We start from the raw sequence: 21613 nt of genomic DNA on the forward strand, positions 1-21613 counted from the left end.
CCTTAAAAAAAATTAATAAAAAATATGAATTTTAAGAAACACATCATTATAACTTTTATACAAAAATTAAATTTGGTGGAGGGGGACAAAATTGCTCAATTTTAAATAAGATTAGAACTAAATTGAATAAAAATAACAAATATATAGATTAAATTAAATAAAGAAATTTGACTTTGAAACGTGACACGCTGTGTTGACACATGCACATTAAAAAAATAAAATAAAAACTTAAAAAAAATAATAAAAAAATTAAAAACCCACAAAGTGATAAGTGACATGTTGTTTGGTTGACACATAGACATTAAAAATATTAAAAAAATAAAATAAAATAAATTCTAAAGTGACACATGACGTTTACTATTCATTGTCGTGAATAATTTAAACAATGTTAACAAAAAAAAATAAATAAAATTAACGAAAATTGAACCCTATTTGAATAAAAAACAAAATTATGATCGATATGAAAATTGGAAAAAAGAAAATTAACTTAACTTTTACATATGATAATATGATACATATACAAATTTCAAAAATATCAATTTCTTTTGTACCAAAAACTTATTTAATTAAATGAATATAATAAATAACATTTGATTTTCTATTTAATTTAAGAGAGAACGGAATTTCTAAAGTAAAAATAGCTTTTTGCTCTTTCTTCAATTTATTAAATTTTAAAATCTTATTCCTCTTCATGAAGCCAAACATGTCATAAAAGTTATGGTTAAAAGGTTGATTTCTGGTTTAAACTTCTTAGTCCAGAACTCCAATTTTCTCTGTATGGCTTATACAAAATTCAAATTCAAAACACCAGAGTGAACAAAGAAGTGGGTATATATATAAAAGGAACCCTTAACTAAACTTCATTCTGTCCCACAACTCTCCCCACTCTTTTTCCTCGCATTTCTTCACTCTTTTTTTCTTCTCCGATCTACACTCTCTTCTGAAATGAACCAAACCACCGTCGCCAACTTCGAAAAACCAATAGGATGCTACTCTCCATCGGTTCAAGTAATTCTCAGTTCTTCACCTATTCCTGCTATTTGATTGCTCGCGTGTTGATTTTCGGAACTAAATTAACTCGAATTCTCAATGTTAGACAAAAGCATTGTTCGATCGATTTTCGTAACTAAATCAACTAGAATTCGTAATGTTAGAGAGAAGCATTGCTCGATCCACTGCTTTACGTTGTGTGTGTGCTTTTCTCTCATTTGTTGTGATTGGTTGCGGAGTTCTGTTTAGGTCTTGGCTGTATCGTCAGGTTTTGTTCTCGCTGGAATTTGTTTGTTGCGTGGATCGGCTGATGTTGTGGACAATTTTGACCTAACGTGAGGGGAAAATTTTAAATGTGAAAATTAAAAACACTGGAATTTTTGTGTTTTTGTTTTTGTTTTAATAACGCTTGTGTGTTAAGGTGCTAGGAATTCAGAGAATGTTGGTTTCTAAGTGCTGAGTGATGGAGTTTTCTTAATTGTTCTTGAAATTTTTTGTGATAAAGAATTTTTGTAGTAGCAAGTGCCAAATGACTGAATCTGTTTCCATGCGCAACTTAAGAGAAGTAGGATTTAATTTGTTAGTTGTTGTGTATCCATGCGTGTGATAATATATATAAATTCTACTTTGTGTAAGTTTTTATTTCAAACTACTGTTAATGTGTAAGCATTTATTGTGTAAGTTTCAGCTATGTGTTTTGTTTTCTCCTGAAATGTAGGAGCTTATTGTTATTGATGATGTGCTCTCGGCCATGGTTGGCATTGAAGGTCGGTACATCTTAATAAAAACAGTTCATGGAAAGAATGATGATATTTCTTTCCTGGTTGACCCATCAATGGATTTGGCCCTCCAGGTGAGATTTATCATGATATTGTGACCATATTTTGAGCTGCAATTTCAACATTAGGTGTTCAACCTTGGCATTTTTCAGTTGCAAACTATCCAAGTCAAATTGGAAGTGCTCTTTACTCAACTTTATATGATGTTCAATTTGTACAGTATCGTGTTGTAACTAGCACTTTCTTTCAACATTTGTAACTTGCAAATGTTATTATTTTAATGCCATAGACTACTGTTACGGAATGTGAAGCATCTATATTATAATTCAAACAATGCATTCTTTTACTGAAATTTATATCTTAATTTTGGCAGAAGTTAAATAACAAGGTATCTTATTTCTTTCTAGCAATAATGATTTTAATTTTTCACCATCATTAACCTGCGATTGTAATTGGGCCCCCAAATTGTGGATGCAATGAAGACACAAAGGGGGAAGCTAAAGCAAGTGGAACGTATAATAGAACTATTCTGTAATAGTGTAACTTTAGATTATGAACAATGTTGATGATGAACTTCATGTAACTGTTTCTGAGACAGTTTGTATATTGCAGGAATTGGCAAAACGGATATTCCCCCTTTGCAAGAGTTTTTTGTTGATTGACCAATTTGTGGAGTCAAGGTCTCAGTTTCAGAATGGTCTGGTTAATCATGCCTTTTCTGCTGCATTGAGGGCTCTTCTTCTCGTAGGTTTTCCTGAATAGTGAGTCAGTTGGTCTTACATTCTGCATGAAGTGGTTGATTGTTTCTTTATATATGTGTGTGTATCTGTAGCTGGAAATAGGCAATTGTTGGGCCATGTTTTTAATGTTTCTTGTATTGTGTTTTCTATGTCCACAAGGTCTGAGTATTTTCATCCGACATTTAGATTGAGGTGTCAATAGAATACATTTAGTTATTTTAATGTGAAATTCAACAAATTATTACCAAAAAGTAAACCAATCCATGAGGCTCCTATCTAGTGTGGTTTGGAAAGGGTAGATATACTCAACCAGTTAGCTTTATTCCTGCAAGGGGTGAGGATGCTTCCTAAACTTGAAATTACGTATCAATTAGAAATATATGACCAATTTAGTTTTTGTAAGGCTTGGGTAGTCTTTGCTTTATAAGTCGGCTTTTATACAATGGAGTTAATCTTTAAGCTCTAAATCCAAGATTATCAAAGCCTGTCCTGAACTTTTTATTGGACAACCTGTATTTGCCTACACTCTAGATGTCAATTCCTACTTCCTAGGCATGATGGAATTTGTTATTGGGCAACATGCATCGTCTGATCTTCAGATGTGTTGTCTTGGGTGGGAGGGGGCATGTGGAGACCCTACATCGACCGTAAATATGACCAATTTAATGCACACATAGCTTGGGAAATCCTTAACTCAAACTAATTTTGTTGAGTTTAGTTAGGTCTTAAAGTCCAAGTATTGATACTTGCCATTGTGCCAATGCCTTCCCTCCCAATAGAGTATCTCAATGTAATAAAAATGGATTTCAGTCATGCTTGACCTTAGCTTAGTATTGGGAACAATTTCCTGTTCCTCATTTCTAAACAAAAAAATACAAAGGTGAAATTAATTAACAAGAAAGCGTGCAGAGGTGAGAACTCAAAAATGAAGGGAGGGGGGTGAGTACCAGATATGGTTATTGTCTGCCATATATTATTATATTTGGAAGCAGCCAAACCTGGCTATAAAATTTAGTGTAAAACTGTCATTAGAGTAAATCTACAAGTGGTCATTTTTAGGTAGACTCTGTTGATTGCCATGTCGTTCTGTATTCTTCTGCCTTTTGTGTTGGAGTTTCTTGCAGGTGCTTTGTGATGATATTCCAACTTAGAAATGATTAGATTGAGCAAGCTAAACTGATTGTACTTGGCATTAATTAGTAACAGAGTGTCGATGGTTTCCTTTGTTGCAGTTCTGTAAAATCATATTTCTTTGATTAAAATACACTATTTTAATAAGAACATACTTTTATCATCATGGGGTTATCTTTACCAGGATTACCAAGCTATGGTGGCTCAGCTTGAACACCAATTTCGGCTTGGGAGACTTTCCCTTCAAGGATTGTGGTTCTATTGTCAGGTACGGATTTATCTCTCTTGAGTTCATGTAAATATTTGCCAAATGCTTTCTAATGGTTATTTCAATGATATTTTTCAGCCCATGATGAGGTCAATGCAGGCATTATCCACGGTCATACAAAAGGCTTCGGTCAACAACATTTCTGGTTCAGCTGTTCTTAACTTACTGCAGAGCCAGGTAATGAAATTCCCTTGCAATTGTTACCATTCTCTGTATAATTTAACATTTCATTTGGTTTCATGAGTAAGTTTTTTAAGCTCTTAATTCTCTCTACTATGGCTTCTATTGTATGTAGGCAAAGGCTATGGCTGGGGACAATGCTGTGAGGTTGATGCTGGAGAAAATGACACAATGTGCAAGTAGTGCTTACATGAGCATATTAGAAAGGTGTCTCCTTGCTCTTCATCCTTCCCTATGAAATATATAGGTTGCTTTCTCTAATTCTTTTTATCAATTCTGATAATGTATCTATAATTTTATCTGTATCTTTTTCACAAGTGATACTAGTAAAACTTATATTAGTCAATGGCTGTATTCAATAATTACAGCCGCATACTGATGGACATATATTACCCTTTTATTGATCAAATTAGTCTGGCACCAAACTTCCATGGAAAAGCACCATCCGTGGTTGCATATTTTTTTAGTTTTTGGGCATGTATAGATCTTAGAGAATGGAAGATTTTGAAGGAAGAAAGTAGAAATGTCGAAAATTGAGGTGGGTGTTGGTTAAGTAATTATTGTCTTTTCTTTGGTTTGGATATTTAAAATAACCCAAAATTAGAGGTATACTTTTTGGCATAAGAGTGGAAGATCATTCCCTCTCATTCCCCGTCAATACATAATCTTGATGCTTGCAGAGACCTTAGTCATATTGTCCAATATTCTTTCCCATCCCCTCATTTGGTCAAATGACCTGTTGTATACTATTGAATAGTATTCAATCTACGTGAACAATGCATTCAAGCTTGTTTTCCCACTAAGCCCAGTGTTTTTGCATCAAATTCTGTTTTATTTGTTCTGTTGGTCAATTACCCTTAATTTCTATTTTGTTTTATGAATACGAGGAAGACTTTTTTGTTTCCTAGATTGGTTGATAAATGAACATCAGTCAACCCAAATGTTGGCCTTTGGTGCTGTAAAAGAAATTATTTAGCACTTTCATATAAAATTTATCATAGTGCTGACTGCTCTTGTTATTAAGCTTTAGTCTACTCTATTTAGGATTTAATTTTCTTGCTAATTTGGGTATTGAACAATACTGCAGATGGGTTTATGAAGGTGTAATAGATGATCCTTATGGTGAATTTTTCATCGCAGAGGACAAATCTCTTCAGAAGGTAGATCACCATCATCATCATGAATAACTGCCCAAAATATCAAAACTTGTTTTTCATATAGTCTCAGTTTAATTTCTCTATAGGAGAGTCTCACCCAGGATTATGAAGCTAAGTATTGGCGGCAGCGTTACAGCCTTAAAGATGGAATTCCTAGTTTCCTTGCAAATATTGCAGGGACAATTTTGACGACAGGAAAATATTTAAATGTCATGAGAGAATGTGGGCACAATGTTCAGGTTTGTCACTGTTGTGTTTGTAGAATTAATTTTTTGTTTTCCTTGACTTAAGATCAGATGTTGGTATTAAAAATATTTTATTGTTTTAAAAGTCATTGTTTCACTGAATATAGCTACTTTTTACATTAGGTCCCTCCATCAGAAAACTCAAAACTTATGAGTTTTGGATCAAATCATCATTATCTTGAATGTATTAAGGCTGCTTATAATTTTGCTAGCAGTGAACTCTTGAATCTCATTAATGATAAGGTGAGTTTTAATATAATATGGTGATAAGTTTCTCAGCTTACATTCTAATACTTTTGCAATAGTTATTGTTAAAATATCCAACTTGTGATGGTAAAATGTGTTTTTATGTTTAGTATGATCTAACGGGAAGGCTGCGGTCAATTAAACACTACCTTCTTCTAGATCAGGTATGATCATGATCATCTTTGTTAATTTTGGAGACAATAATTAGGTATGCTGGCAAAACAAAACTAGCTATTAATTTTCTTAAATTTTTTAGGTGATATATTTTTACTTTAAATACAAAAAAGAAAATGACACTTTGTTTTCACTTATTTTTCATCTCAAACTCTTGAAAATATAAAGTAAAGTGGCATTTTTTGCAATTATTAACAAGAAACATCAATTGAAAATGAAAAGAAAAAGCAAATCAAATGCACCCTAAGCATAACTGACCTTCACTTTGAAGGCTTAAGTTTGAATGGAACAGAATGATAAACACAGTTTTGAAGGCAGATGTAACGTCTGTTGCAATGCTTGTACTTGAATTTTTTAAACAAATACCACTTGAATATTTTTGAATTGCAGTAGAATTTTGAATCCTTGCTTAATGGGCATGATTCATGAGGTCAGTCATAAAATTCAGTAATTAGAGGGATTTAAACTTTTGATGGGGATAATGTCATTATTATTCGATAATTTTTGTTGGGTTGAAGAAAATGGAGAGTGTTATTAGATGGAAAAGGGAGGATTTTAGGAAATTAGGAACAAACTAAGCTGGGTATTCAAGAATCAAGCATGTTCTATGCTTATCGGGTTGACTATCATATCCATCAGGCTTTACGTAAAATTTGAAGATGGCCTTGTGATTATTTTCATAATAGTTACTGTAGACATTGTAATCTATAAATAGGGGTGTTATGTCAGTAACAAGCCAATTGAAAGGAAGGAAAAAATTCAATGGAAAAGCATTACGAGACTTGTCTACTTTGGAAATTTTGCTTGACCAAAAATTACTATGGTTGCAACTGATCATAAAACCATGTCTTGCATGAGCACACGATAGGCCAAGTTCTTAATTAAAAAGTTATTACACGACTAACTTTATATCAATGTTAAATTATGCATTTATATGTTGTGACGTATTATATTTTGGTAATTGAAATGAAAACATGAAGCATTTTCTTTTCTCAAATCAAACTTCCCCATGTGTTTTGGGTGTTTGATGATTTATTCATTGGAAGAAAATGTTCAGTTGATTTGACTTATTTACATAGGCAATGTTATGAGTAAACCCTTAAATTGGTCTGGTAAGATTTTATTTGTTGATCACTTTTGTCCCTTATGAACAACTATGATGTCATAGACTACATAAGCATCTTTAAAAGTCAGGGACCAAAGTGACTCATCCAAAAGACTAATTCAGGGGTTTAGTTGTGATTGCATATTCTTGGATCGTACTCATAGTTTTACAATGCAGGGAGATTTCTTAGTACATTTTATGGATATTGCACGAGATGAACTAGCGAAAAAGCCTGATGAAGTCTCGGTTGAGAAGCTGCAGGTATAGTAATGAAATATCCTTCAATTTCCCATACCGTTCTTATTCTCATTGTAAATTCAAGTTGGCAATTCCTTATTTTAATTTGGAAAGGGATCTAGATTCTAATTTTATGTTTTTCCATTTTTCTTATATTTTTTCCTCTCTCCCGTTTAGTCACTACTAGACCTTGCATTGCGTACTACAGCAGCTGCAGCAGATCCTTTTCACGAAGGCTTAACCTGTGTTGTGGCAAGTAACTAATTCAGTTTGTAAGAAACTCTTTTAGAGCTGTAAATTTCAGATTTTCACACACATGACGCAAACATTTCACTTTCAGGAAAGATCTTCTTTGCTCAGAAGGTTGGGAACATTTAATGATCTTGAAGTTAGTCAGAGAAGTTCTACTGATAATGATTTGGAGGAAACCGTTAGCATCACTGGACTTGAAACATTTTCACTAAGTTACAAGGTCTTTTCTTCTTTATAGGCTTCTGAGAGTCTTCCTCCCGTTTGCATCATTAATGTTCCTACCTTTGGTTCTGGTTTCAGGTGCACTGGCCACTGTCTATAGTATTATCACGTAAAGCCCTCACAAAGTACCAATTAATTTTTCGATTCCTTTTCCACTGTAAACATGTTGACCGTCAGTTGTGTGGAGCATGGCAAATACATCAAGTATGTGTGTAGTGTCTTTATTTTATTTTGTCTGTCTTGTTCATTTCTATTCACAGCATTTTGGTTGCATATTTTAGGGAGTTCGTGCTCTCAATACGCGGGGAACTGCTATCTCCAGATCATCTCTTCTTTGCCGTAGTATGCTTAAATTTATTAATAGCCTTCTACACTATCTGACATTTGAGGCAGGTTTTATTTTCTGACTTATACATTAAACTTTGGAGATCTTTCAACTCGACATAAATTTCCCTTTTTCTATTTTTTAATATAAGTATGTGTGCTTTAAATTGAAAATTTTTAATCTATATTTGTGTTCAAATTATATTTTCATGATAATGTTAAATTGCAAAAGATTAATTTTGATATTCATTTTTGAAATATACAGGATTGGATACAGGTGTTTAGCCTTTTCTTTTATAAATTTGGTAGCTAACTGAGTAACTTAGCGTTGAGGTGGGTTCTTGATTTATGACTATTTTTACCTTATTTTTTAGGTTATTGAACCAAACTGGCATGTAATGTATAACAGACTTCAGACAGCAAATAGCATAGATGAGGTAAGTTTTTGTGGTCTTACATTTTAAAAACCGATTCATACCTCGCGATGTGCATAATTCTTTTGTATACAGGGGGTACTCTTGCCCATGTACAGAAATAGTTATGATCAAATTGAGTATGAACATTCAGTTACATTTTAGAAGTATGGATTTTGGTGTAGGGGCAGTGGGCTCTTCAATTGTAATGCCTAGCTTCTGTGGTGTGGTTCTCTAGGCCTTTATCAATTGGTCATAGAGTTTCACCATATCACTTAGCTGTAAATGAGTGAGCATTGCGATGTTTATCCAGGACTAGTCAAATGGGCTTACGGGACTTAAGATCCATGATGGAATTATGGTATTTTTGTGCGGTGTTTATAAGGCCTTGAGATCTCCTACTACAATGGCCAAATTTTGTGATGTAGTTTTGCCATTGTTCCTACCTGAGACAAAGTTATTACTACACATAGTTAGAAATTACTTGCTATGTGCATAATATGCGCGTCTGTCATTTTTGTGTGTTTTTAAGCTGGGTTGGTTGGTAGATGTTTAATTCTTGACATTTTCTGTCTGAAACAGGTTATACAACACCACGATTTTTTCCTTGATAAATGTTTGAGAGAATGCTTACTTCTTTTACCTGAGCTGCTGAAGGTTAGTTTCAGTTTGTTTTTGTTTTACTGCTATTATACGAGTTTCAATTTTTACTCTAATGGTTATGCAATTTTTCTTTTTTACTACAATGTAATTATCACTCTTCCCTTGGAAGAAATATCTTAGCTAAATGCTTCATAATAGAAAACTACATGCTTATATGAATAGCATAACCACTTTCATATTTTGATGGCCAACATGAAAAGACGACCTAGATCAACTAAAATTCAGTTCAGTTAGCATGTATAACCAAAAACATAGTCAACCAAATTCATTTTACCTAACATGGAAAACCAACAGCATGACCAAAATATATTTTGATGGGCGGAAGCCTTAAATATGCTATGATAATAACAAATTCATACACGAGAGACGAAACCAACTTGTGCACATGCCTAACTCCTTTTATTTTTGCAACATTTGTTTTTCAAGTTTTACGTTGGTAATGCAATAAAGCTAGACTTGGTTAGCACATAAATTGGAGAAACATGTCGTGGATTACCAATGTAAAATTTGGCTGGAGTTGGAGAAAAAAATATCACTATAATGGCATATGGTTCAATGAAAGACTAAACTGGTTCAACGTTTCACCGAACAAGCTTTTCAGCTCATTGTTGGATCAGGTTATGAAACCTTAATCTTCTAATTCTTGAATTAAACACAAGTGGCACAAAAAACGAGATATAAAAGCAATCATAGTTATAATTTTTATTAAGAACAATTGTTTACCGAAAAGCTACAATTTCTAACCCATCCTTTTTTATGTTATATACAAAAAATACAAGCTATGTTTAGATTTCCATATACTGCAAGAGGCATGTCTGGGAAAGTAGATGCAAATGGTGGGTGTGAATTAACATGAAACTTTTCATTTGCTATTTATCGGGTGATACGTTTATAATAGACACTATGCAATATAATAACAAGTTTACTATTTATATGAAATGTGAATGTTCATGAATTTAGTAGGAAATACGTTTTGTTGCATGTTTTATTTTTGTTTTATTTGTTAATCGGAATGGTTCATGACTACTCACGATTGATGTTTCTCAATTGCAGAAGGTGGAGAAGCTTAAATCCATGTGCCTGCAATATTCAGCAGCAACGCAGTGGCTTATATCATCTTCTATTGATTTAGGTGACTCAGAGGAACCTATTGATTCAGTTGGCTTGAATAAAGCCAAAAGAAAGTCAGGTCAGGTCTTGAAGTCGACCACCAAAAATGTGGCAGTCACTGATTCTGTTCTGTAAGCCCCGAAAGCAATACATTTGGCAATCGTGCAACTTAATTTATTTTATACTAATTATTTCATGTTATTTTAACGTTCTGACCAAAATAAATAATTGCAGCAAATTTGAGAAAGAGTTTAACACCGAGCTTCAGAGTCTTGGATCTATCTTGAGCAATAACTCCCAGGCAGAACCATACCTGGCTCATCTTGCACAATGGATTCTTGGTGTTAAAAGTGAACAATATGGTTTATGAATGCCTTTAACTTGCACTATGTAAGATAGCAATTATGCCCAAGGTAGTGTGATTTTCAAGTATAGGTGTTGTTGGCACTCCACTGGGACCGATAGTTGTGTTTGTACCGATATTTCAGAAAAATAATCCTTATTTTTCAAGTGTTCTCTACTTTTTTTCTCAATTTACTTGGTGGTAAGTAATGATTTGGCCGTCAAAGACAACGATATCTAGATACAGCCTAATCTTGTATTTTTGATCTGATTTAACTATTCTGATAGTTACTGTTACTGTTAACTGTACCTGTGATGGTAAACATTCTATGGTAATTGTTAATTTATGTTTGTTAGAAAAAAGGCTTTTCAGGAGAGTTGAAAAATATCTTTAATACAAAACTAAAATGAAAAAAAATGTGTGCTTGTAAAAACTGAACAGGTTACAGGTATTTGTTGTTAGAGCTATTGTGAGAATACGTTATTCTTTTTGTTACTACAAATTAGAAGAGAATTTTTATGTTACAATGTAGAGGATAACTTGATAATGTTATTAATCAGGAGATAAAGAAGTGATTGTTACATGTTTTGTAGATGTTATTTAAGAGTCACTTTTATTTAATAAATGTTAATGAATTTTTGAAGTTATATCTAGACATATATATTATAATAGAAAAATGATTTTTTGACTATTAAATTTTGACAACTTTTTCTTACAATCTTAGGTGTCATTTTCTAAGTGATTTTCTATTTTCTCTTTTTCTCATTTTCAGTATTCAAAAAACAACTTAGAAGATGACATCTTATGTTGTAAGAGAAAGTTGTCAAAATTTAGTAGTCAAAAAATCATTTTCCATTATAATATATGTGTATTATTCTTTTGAAGTTTATCATCAAAGTCTCTATTATGTTTTATTTCTAGATTCATTTCTAAATCTATTTTTAATGAAACTTAACTTTTTATAATTTTAATTTTAATTTTAAATTTATATTTTAAAAATAAAATAATTATTTCATCCAATACATAAATATTTTTTTAAAAAGTAAAATAATAAAAATATAAAAATATAATAAATTTAATAGTATTAAAGATTAATCATAATATATTATTTAAATTCTTAACATTAAAAAAAATTAAAATCATATAATTGTCCATATAAAGTCATTTAATCTTTTTGTAATGAAAATGATTATAAAGTCTTACATCCTCAAACAATATCACTAACATTAAAAAATAACAAATCCAAAACACTATAGAGTTCATGACAATTTTAACAGTCTCTTCAAATAGAATGCAAACCAACACCCATTCGTTTACAAAGTTCAAAATCTCTTCCATGGCTCATTAATTCAAACTCATTAGCAATATCTTCACAACCATCTATATATGAAGCAACTGGAGTTGGCATCAATCCACTTATGATTTATTTGAAACATGAACGAATTATTAAAGAAATTTAAATAATCTATTCTAATGATAGATATAATAACAAATCCATATTAATAAAATCATGCTTTAATTGTCATTAACAACTTAGGTTTTAAGAAAATCACTAAACAATAGAATACAAAGAAAGAGAAGTTATTCACATGAAAAGGGAAGTCCATTAATTACTTACTAATTACAAGAGGCATGGGGGCGTGAGCTTTAACTCAAAGAAATTATATTGTGGTCATCATCTTGTTGAGAAACCAACTCTTTAAGAAATGAAAAAAAAATTATCATTAGTTAATACATATTTAATTATAATATTATTACATAATTTAAACATCAACATATCTTGGTCAACAAATTAAAGCTCTTCAAAATCATAGTCTAACAATGATGGTGAATGACTGTCTTTTAACCAATCTTGTGTACAAATAACGCAACAGAACACAACAGAACGCAGCAGTGTCGATCAAAACGCAGCAATTCGTTCTCTAAAACAAAAACAATGAATCAACCTTAAAACTAGATAAAATGAACATAGGAGAAACGAGAAACATTGTTGGAATGGAGAAGAGAGAAGAGATTCATATACCTTGAATCAATCAACCGCAACAAAAGAAGAGAGAAGAAATTTAGGACTCAGAGAATTGAAATGTTGGAATAGGAGATACAGTTCAAATAAATTTGGATAAAAGTATGATCCAACGTTAAAATTTAGATTTTCTACATTTTAAAATCTGTAAAAATAAAATAAAAATCTGATCTAAAAAATATATAAAAAATAGATATAAAGTAAAAAGCAGAATCTATAAAGTAGATTTACAATGGACCGGTTCAATTTAAAATTGGACCAGATTGGGTAAACTAATTTTTTTCCCCACCCCTAAGTACCACACTATACAAACACCGCAACACCAACACATTCAATGCCTAAATTTATTTACAAAATGGTAAATCTGGAATTTCTAATATTATTGGAATGAAAATTGAAGTTATAGGGGTTGGAGGAAGAAAGAGTGCTATGCTAGAATTTAATTTTAGTCTAGTTACTTTTTCAAATCACTTAAAAACGTGCATAATTCAGAAAAAATGTATTAATTAATTTCCGATTAATACAGAAGGGCCGGTACTTTTTCTTTCGGTAGTTTCTTCCAGCACCTACATAAATTTCCCTTTGCACTCCCATGTAAGAAAATCCAACCCACTTTTACTTCTTTTTTTCTTTCATATCATACCATCCGAAAGTCAGTAAAAATAAAGACTTCCAAACTATGTAATCCAAAAGCTAAAGATAACTTTTGTAAGCCATTGTTTTCCTTTAAAAGAGGCTTTCAGATTAGACAATTAAGAAGACAAAAATACTTTGAGATTGTATAATTCGAAAACTGTGTTTTTTTTCATAACCCTCTTCAACTTTTGGAATTCATTTTTAATTTTCAGATTACACAGTTCATAAGTCATTTTAGCTTCTGTGTAATCTAAAATCTAAAAATGACTTTCAAAATATCCAGAAAGTGTAAAATCGGAATTCTTATATATAGAGATTTAGGAGAAATTTATGGAGGTAGAAGAACAAGTTGCCTTTTCTTTCCCTTTAGTGAGTAGAACTAGGAAAAACTGACGTCCCAAACTTGCCAAAAAAAAGAAACACTATTTACAAAGTGGATTGAACAAAATTTGCTTTGAAACCATTAAATTACCTAGTGTCATACATTGATCTTTTGATCAACTAAAATGAGTTGTTCAAATATATATATAAAAACGGTTCACTCAAGACATATACGTATACATATACATTTACAGGTTCCCATTTTCATCTACTGATGAATCAGATGCAGAATCATCTAGTGTTGAATTTGATGTGGTCTCCAATTGACTCCCACTCTCATTATCTGAACTTCCCACTGTTCTTTCATCATGAGGATGCTTCAGGCACCAAGACATTATACTAGCTGTTAGTGTCAGAATCATTTTCTGATTCACCTGAAATATTATTCACCAACATTGTCATAAACCAATGCAAATATTTTATTAGAATATATTGATGATGTTAGATTGTTTCTTATGCTGTCCTCCAAAAATGAATCACCATTCAACAGTATGATCATGAGTGAGAATCTATGATTGGATTACAGAGCAAAAGAGCATTTGCATACATTCAAATTTATCTGCTGTAAAATGTCTGAGATTAACTTTTTATGCAGTGTAAAAGAAATTAGATTGTCTTAAGAATGTTATTCTGAATATCAACAAATTTATCTTGCATAGTTGTGTTGGATGGTATTATATGTAAGAATCGGTTATATTATTTACTTTCACACTACTTATGTTGACAATGTATAAAATCCTTTACACATATATACTGCATTAAGATTAGACTAAAGTAAAACAGCCAAAACTAGTTTGAAATGTTCTTTGCTATTTTTAAAGAAATACTCTAAATGTGCACTAGTATAATAATAATAATAATAATAATAATAATTTTGGTCTATGTAAAAGAAAAGCACAACATTAGGATTGATTCAAAACTACCTCAGTGATGTCTTCAGGAAGCAGGAATATAGAACATCCAAGCTTTCTTGCAATACTGATAATGTAGGTGGCATTCATCTTTTTCTCTTGGTCTGCATGAACCATGTAATACAAATGTAAACCTAGATAAAAGACAAGGATTTTGAATGGCATACATGTCCCAAAACAACAACATTGTAATTGAAACTGAAGACATTTGAAGTTCATTCCATGTAGCAGACATGTGAAACTTCAGCTTAAGGCAATTCCATGTTTAACATAGATCAAGTCAAGAACATAAGACATATTGCACAAAACCAAAGGATATATTATTCTATCTGCCTATCAAAATTTTCAAAAATGGATGCATGATACTCAATCACAATGAAAGAAGAATGAGCTCAATATTGAAAGAGTATAGAGAAAACATAACATACCTGTTACTCCTTTTGTTACAAGACCCCAATTTACTGCTCTGTGCTGCACTGAACTTAGAAGCTCAAGGAAAAATATTCCATCTGATAAACTTTTATCCTGAAATTTTAAATTTTAATAATTAGTTAACGAACTTATTCTGTAATCATTTAAACACATGCTACAAGTCAAAAATGAAATATAGATGCAAGAATATTTACCAGAAAGGAAATATTTTGAACACTTGGCAAGGCTATATCATGTGATTTCAAAATTATGCAGTATTTGAATGTTCAGCTTAGACCACAATATTGTGAAGTTTAAAAAACTGAGGAAAGTTCGGATTCTTTCAAGAAATAAATATATCTAAAGCAGTATTTCAACCTTGTGACATTAAAATTAACATTATCAACAAAGAAAATATGGCTCAAGTGAAAGAACTAAAGGTCTGATATTTCAATACCTTAAAACTGTCCATGCGGCTTTGACTTCCGGAGCTGCTAACCTTGCTGTTGGCCCATTCTAAAATATCAACATCAGTTATCTCCTTTCCACGAGAGTGAAATCTCAAGTTCTTGAGAAGTTGTAGAATGTTGTATCGCATCAATTGCCACAAATAAGCTAAAAACAACATCAAGTAGAGTTTGGTTTAGATTCTATGTGTGAACATTGAGTTGAATGGAGTATGTTCAATTGATTAATTGCTTCACTACAAGGTGTGTAAGTAACAAACACATAATTTGGAAATCAACCTACCTAGTATTAACTTTTTATTTCCCTGCACAATGTCGTTTCCAGCAACATTTACCAGTGAAAATTTAAGCTGTTTCCCTATTTTCACAACTTGGTTGCAGTTCTCTACTTTTCTAAATGGCATCTTTATTGGAGGCTTGTTCGCAATCTTCCAATGGACAATCCCTGGTGACACCTTGTCAAGAGTCTCAAGAAGAACCCACCTGCAAAGAAACAGCATCATTCAAACTCAGTACATGATTAAAGTTCAAAAGAAAAATCAAAACAAAGACAAATTATATTGAAATGAAGCTCAAATTCTTAGCACATGACTCAGAGAAGAGAATTTCTTTGAAATGTAGGATGTGTTTGCAAAATAGTATAGAAAATAGTTTATATAGATGTCTCATATGAATAAAAAAGGAGATGTTGATCATTTCTCATTAATTCATAACTATGAAGATCACAATTTACATGAAGACAATTTCTCCCTACATCATACACTACTAAAAAAACTTATATTTCCTGCCAATTTTGTTTTGAATTTTTTTTTTTGTGGGAAATAGTTATAAACTTTTGTTATGAAAAAAAAAAATTGCAGGAAATTGCTGCTAATTTTTTGCAAAATATTTTGTATAAAACACTTTTCACAACAAATTTTGTAGGAAAGACTTACAAATTTCATAATTTTGTAAGAAATAATTACCCACGAAGGAATTACCTACCAATAAAGATTCTTAGAAAAAATAGCAGGAAAAAGTCTTTTCTTGCAAATTTTTTTAATGAATTTGTAAGAAAAATCTAATGTAATATGAAAATTTTTAGTAGTAATAATCATTCTTGGCTAATTGTGTACCAATGGTAGAACTCAAAACAAGTATTGACTTTATATAGTAGCCAATAAGTTCAATTCAACCATTATCAACCAGATCATACTTCACTAATGTCCCACTACCTTATCTCCTTTTTTTTGTATCCGTTTTGTTTCTCTTCAAAGAATGAACAAAGGAGTATGTACTTCAATTCTTCTTTCATGATGAGGAAGAACATATCTTAGGAAAATTTAAAAATCAAATGAAAAAAAAATTGGATATTTTTGGATATGTATCCAGAAGTAATCAATATATGAGAAATATAAAAAGTTAAAAATTAAATAAAAAGGATTGAAATACTTTTTGGAGACATATGCCGAAGGAAATATATAAGGAGTATCCCTATCCGACATGAGTGTGACTCCTATCCTTTTTCATTTTGGAATATCTATGTTTCATAAATACCGGGGAGATACAACACTAATGAGACCTGAGCCCAACCACATAAGACATTGACACCACTCTCAATTCAAAACCTTAAGACAATGAGTTTATGAATCTTTATCCTTATATGGTATTCTACTTTCTCATTTCTAACCAATGTGGGACTTAGACTCACACTTGAATTCCTAACAATTTCTGCATACCGAGATAATTTCAACAAAAAAGGAATTGCAATTATCATACTAATTAACTAATACATGAACTGTTGAGTGAATAAAAATTATAATAAAGTAAAAATTACTCCATCTAGTTTCAATTCTATACAAGAGTTTTTAACAGAACCAGTTCAAGCATATATATATATATGACATAAACAAGAGAACTTGTAAAAATGCAAAAGATATTGTACCCGTTTCGGAGATCCTCAAAGACATTGTTGATATATGTTGAATTTCCAAGGCTATTCATCCAAAGGCGAAATGCTCTTTCTTCTCTAGAGTCTTGAGTATCATCTGGAAATGTTTCAAGGAGAGACATCTGTTGTTTTGTCTGAGCTGAAAGTCCATTCCTACAAAAGACAAATTGTGTCAGCTAACATATATTTCTCAAAAACAAAAACCAAAAATTGTTTATACTATTGAAACTTATAAGGTGTATAAAGCATAGCAGACATAGTTAATCAATTCATAGTCAAAACGAATGCAAACATTTTACTACAAAAGTATAGTTGCTTATTGTACATGTTTGGCTTATTTCAATAAGTGCTTATATTCAAAGAACTTGTTCAATAAGACCTTAATTAACTTCTTTAACCAAAGAGGTTAAAATTCCTATTTGAGGTACTCCAAAGTTTTGGGAATAAAATCACATTGGTTATCCTCAAGAATACATTTGCATACTCATTTTATGTGAAACCAAATTCCATAAAAGCAACACCAAGGTTCCTTCTGCAAACTCAATTAGCAAAACGAAAACTAGTCCAAAATTAAGTTTACCAACTTTAATCCAAACATACACATAATTGTCTATTAAGTATACAGTAATAGCACAATAGACACAAGTCAATAACAAAATAACCACTTATAAAAACAAATAGTTAATGAAAGCCAGGGATTAAGTTCCATTTCTTCTGGATTTAACCACCAACAACCCAAAAATGATACACTTGAAATGTACAACAATGTAAGGTTTGTGAAGAGGATTTTTATTCTCACTCACTCACCTGTGCTGGAAAATATGTGCAACAAAGGCAAGATTAAGATTTGGAGATCCTTCCACAATGTCTCTTGCAGTTAAGTATCTCTTGCAACCCATCTTATCAGCATGTTCAAGCACTAACTTTGCTCTCTCAAAGGGATTTTTAACTGCCAATGTGGAGGGATTGATGTATTCAGGTGCAAGAACATTTAAAAGGTGTGCATAAGCCTCAGCATCCTACAAGGTCAGAACCATCAAAGTTCAATAAGCAGTTACATACAACAAATGCATTAAGAAGCTTCAATCATAATTAATACCTATACTGACTCAAGTTATAATTTTCCTGTTTTTGAACTTGACAATGAAATAGAAAGTAGACAAATAAACAGTTATTACTACACTTCATAAATCAAATGATCAAATAACTACTGAAAAAGAAATGAACAAAGCACAACGTTTGCATTGTGCTAATTGTTCAAAGAAAAAGATAGAATATAAGAACAAGTATTTTTCACCAAAATAAGAACAACTGAGCTACCTTCACATCAGAGGAGAAGTTAGTGACAATCTTCTTGTACCCTGCTTTTTTCAAATGGTAATTCATCCACCTTAACAAGATCTTTTCTGGTGGTAGATTCATCAACTCTTCCATATCCTGTTAATTTGAAAAATATGAAGGCAACATATAAAATAAACAATGAAAAAAACATGAGAAGATAATGAAAGAAAGTAAGTTACCTTGCTATCATCAAGCAACTCAAGAAGCTGAGGTGTTTTCTTCAGATCAAGGTCCGCCAATAATTGTATCTAATTTATCATCACCATTAGGAATGTCAAATGTAACATGCATTAGGCAGTCACCACTATTTCATTAATAAAAAATTAGAATCCATAGTTTAAATAACAACATTCCAGAACTCATTCATAATCACAATGCAAATTTTTTACATTCATAAACCAAATGAGATCATAAAATTATGTAGAATCAATGATTGTTCACCTTAATAATCTGAGAAATCACCCCAAGCACCAGATGACGCTGAAATGGGAACACAAAAAAATTAGATACCACTTCACTGTGAAATTTACTACTCTGATCAAATACTAATCCAGAAATATCACAAAAAGTTCAAAAAAAAATCTTGATCAACTCATTATCAAACGGATAAATCTTGAAAAAAATAGAAAGGACTGTAAAAAAGTGCAGCATATCATAAATAAAAATTGCCTGTGTTTAGAATCATTAAATAAAGGGGAAACATGTTTAAGAATTACTTTTTACCAGAAAAGAGTTGGAAGAAAATCTAATATGAACACAACTAAAATTTAAGTAAGAAAAATATTTTTTATAACTTTCTAAAGGAAGAAACTGGGTTCCAAAATAAAAAATCCTATTTCAAATTTCCAAGCAAAGGATTTCATTTGTTAATCAAAAATCTAAACTTAAATTTTGTGTTTCTGCATTGTACACAGCCACAATAATGATGCTCTTAAGGGTGAAAACTAAAAGGAACACAAACATACCCTTCCTTCAATAAAGTCCTGAGTGCCAATGTTAACCACTGTACATCCAATTGCTTTAGCAGAGTTGAGGCAAAGTGTGTGATTTTCATTCCTTTCCCATGGATTGAGTATTCTTTTCGTATTGATCGCTCGTTCATCAATGGTCCCTGGAACTGCCACATTGATAAGCTTGCTGCAACAACATGTAACTCTTTTTTAAAGCAAAATTTCCATAAACAGTTAAACTAGTAAAGCAACTGAGAAAATGTGCAGTTACCAAAGAAGAACACCATCTTTTGCAATTTCAAAGAGCTCATTGGTTGAAGGGTCAATAGGAAGACATTTCTTAAGGAACTCATCCTTTGCAAGATAGTGATTTATATGTGCTACATATGATGCTTTCTCAGATTCACTTATTGTGTGAAGCAATGTGGTTGTAGCTGCCTTGAGGAAAGCTGAGGAGTTCTTCGGACTACTTCCAGTTCTAGAATTTGCAAAAGTTTGGAGTTTCAAGTAAACCTGTCATCATTGCATCATTATTCAAACAATTTGTCTTTGGATTGTCAAACAGACATGCTACAAATGAAGGATTCAAACAAAGAAAATCAAACCATACAACTTTTCTATATAATCTTCATTTTTTGTAATAAAGAATGAATAAGCTGGTCTTCGATAATCATCAGGTTTTAACACAACAGAAAACATTAGTTCAAAGTAATTTTCTTTCTTTTTTACCGTTTCAATGATATTGAATAGATTTAAGATTGGAAACAATGAAAACAGAAAGTGGATCAAGATAAAAAATGAAAGGGAAAAAGGCGATGCATAGTGCAGATACAGAATTCAAAAAGAAGGCACAAGATCCATCACCCTCAAAAGATGATTAACAAATCAAAATGACAAAATAAAACTCACCTTAAGAAACAATTCAAAATCAACTTCCTCCTCGGTGTTTTGATACAAATCCTTCACACAAGAAGCTCTCTCTTCCTCACTCAGATTCTCTCCCACCACCTTCAACCTTGACATCTTCGAAGCCAAATCCGCAATCACAAGCCTCCCACTCTCCCTCCTCATGCTCATGAACTACACAAACACACAAACTGATCATCACATGACCCAGAAGCCCAATCAACACAACAACATAAAAAATCAAATATTTCCAACAAAAACATGAGATTCAAATATTTTCTTGCACACCCCACAATGGGATTTCAGCAAAGACCAAGCTTTTAAAACAGGGTTAGTGAACGCGATTTTGGCCACGACTTTAAGGCTTTTGGGGTACTCACATCTGTCATATTCGTCTACAATTCTCTGCAATATCAAAAACTGTGACAAAACGTTAACCAAGATGAACTCACATGGGATTTCAAGCTGCGAAGTTCCACTTGTGTGAACTGGTTCTGAAGCCATGGATCTGATACAAGAATGCCCCAGTGGCCAGACATGTCTTCAGCTTCTTCTGTTTCAACTGCAAAGTGATGAATCAATATGGGAAATGAAGAATCGCTGAATGAGAAGAAGAGAGAAAGATAAAGTGCTATTCAATGTACTAATGCATCTATGTCATGCAATAGTATAGTACCTATTTAATCCAACTCTTGCTTTATTTTTTTTCTTTTTGCTATCGCAATGTTTCTCTCACTTTAGTCTTAAAAAGGCTGGTTCAAGTGTGGTGGTAGGAATGAAGAAAGAAAGTAATGTGTGTGTGTGAAGTGAAAGAGTTGCCAATGCCAACACCATGGGACAGTTCAGAGCTGTCAGAGTTCAAAGTTGTTCTAATAGAGAGAGAAAATGTGTGAAAATTCAAATTATTATTACTATAATGTCCTAAGTTTGAACCTCCAAACTTTTGGGGTGGGACCCTTAGTGGTGTTGCCCGTTAAAAAAGACTTTTTTTCTTCTTCTTTTTTCAAATTTTCATGTCTAAGTTTAAACATGGTATTGGGGTGCCCTTTGTCCGGTTACATCAGTGTAAGTTGTTGTA

At 32.0% G+C, this 21613-nt stretch overlaps 2 protein-coding genes across 4 annotated transcripts; one reads left to right on the forward strand and one right to left on the reverse strand.

Annotated features, from left to right (window-relative positions):
- The first annotated feature begins 820 nt into the window (after positions 1 to 820).
- Positions 821 to 10887, forward strand: LOC114165711 (Spc97 / Spc98 family of spindle pole body (SBP) component). 2 transcript variants are annotated; one of them, XM_028050282.2, is made up of 19 exons: positions 821 to 1008; positions 1709 to 1843; positions 2382 to 2513; positions 3825 to 3908; positions 3987 to 4085; positions 4204 to 4295; positions 5176 to 5248; positions 5332 to 5484; positions 5614 to 5733; positions 5847 to 5900; positions 7193 to 7276; positions 7430 to 7504; positions 7593 to 7724; positions 7805 to 7930; positions 8008 to 8115; positions 8425 to 8487; positions 9046 to 9120; positions 10180 to 10367; positions 10471 to 10887. In XM_028050282.2, the coding sequence occupies exons 1-19, from the start codon at positions 946 to 948 to the stop codon at positions 10604 to 10606; spliced, it is 1992 nt and encodes a 663-aa protein (XP_027906083.1). In that variant the 5' UTR covers positions 821 to 945; the 3' UTR covers positions 10607 to 10887. The 2 variants fall into 2 exon arrangements, with proteins under 2 accessions (XP_027906083.1, XP_027906084.1); XM_028050283.2 differs by lacking the exons at positions 821 to 1008; positions 1709 to 1843 and having other exon boundaries at positions 2391 to 2530.
- A 2789-nt stretch (positions 10888 to 13676) lies between these two features.
- LOC114165918 (fimbrin-2-like) lies at positions 13677 to 21434 on the reverse strand. Of its 2 annotated transcripts, XM_028050544.2 has the most exons (15): positions 21212 to 21434; positions 20988 to 21097; positions 20539 to 20709; positions 19901 to 20142; positions 19645 to 19816; positions 19121 to 19159; positions 18859 to 18927; positions 18659 to 18775; positions 18146 to 18357; positions 17333 to 17491; positions 15692 to 15891; positions 15399 to 15556; positions 14959 to 15055; positions 14543 to 14634; positions 13677 to 13993 (listed from the first exon to the last, which is right to left on the reverse strand). In XM_028050544.2, the coding sequence occupies exons 2-15, from the start codon at positions 21072 to 21074 to the stop codon at positions 13808 to 13810; spliced, it is 2001 nt and encodes a 666-aa protein (XP_027906345.2). In that variant the 5' UTR covers positions 21075 to 21097; positions 21212 to 21434; the 3' UTR covers positions 13677 to 13807. The 2 variants fall into 2 exon arrangements, with proteins under 2 accessions (XP_027906345.2, XP_085523705.1); XM_085667579.1 differs by lacking the exon at positions 21212 to 21434 and having other exon boundaries at positions 20988 to 21191.
- Positions 21435 to 21613: the final 179 nt, after the last annotated feature.

Source organism: Vigna unguiculata, chromosome 10 (genome assembly GCF_037176805.1).
Source record: "Vigna unguiculata cultivar grain cowpea cultivar isolate G323 ecotype 2 chromosome 10, ASM3717680v1, whole genome shotgun sequence".
In the NCBI taxonomy this organism is placed as follows: Eukaryota; Viridiplantae; Streptophyta; class Magnoliopsida; order Fabales; family Fabaceae; genus Vigna; species Vigna unguiculata.

What these genes read in the sequence shown, in the direction of transcription:
- LOC114165711 (XM_028050282.2), top strand. Translation starts at nt 946, where the DNA reads ATGAACCAAACCACCGTCGCCAACTTCGAAAAACCAATAGGATGCTAC. An exon ending in CATTGAGGGCTCTTCTTCTC is followed by an intron (nt 2,514 to 3,824) that starts GTAGGTTTTCCT and finishes TATCTTTACCAG; the next exon opens with GATTACCAAGCTATGGTGGC. An exon ending in TTAACTTACTGCAGAGCCAG is followed by an intron (nt 4,086 to 4,203) that starts GTAATGAAATTC and finishes TATTGTATGTAG; the next exon opens with GCAAAGGCTATGGCTGGGGA.
- LOC114165918 (XM_028050544.2), bottom strand. Translation starts at nt 21,074, where the DNA reads ATGTCTGGCCACTGGGGCATTCTTGTATCAGATCCATGGCTTCAGAAC. An exon ending in ATTTTGAATTGTTTCTTAAG is followed by an intron (nt 20,143 to 20,538) that starts GTGAGTTTTATT and finishes CAATGATGACAG; the next exon opens with GTTTACTTGAAACTCCAAAC. An exon ending in AGGACTTTATTGAAGGAAGG is followed by an intron (nt 19,160 to 19,644) that starts GTATGTTTGTGT and finishes TTCCCATTTCAG; the next exon opens with CGTCATCTGGTGCTTGGGGT.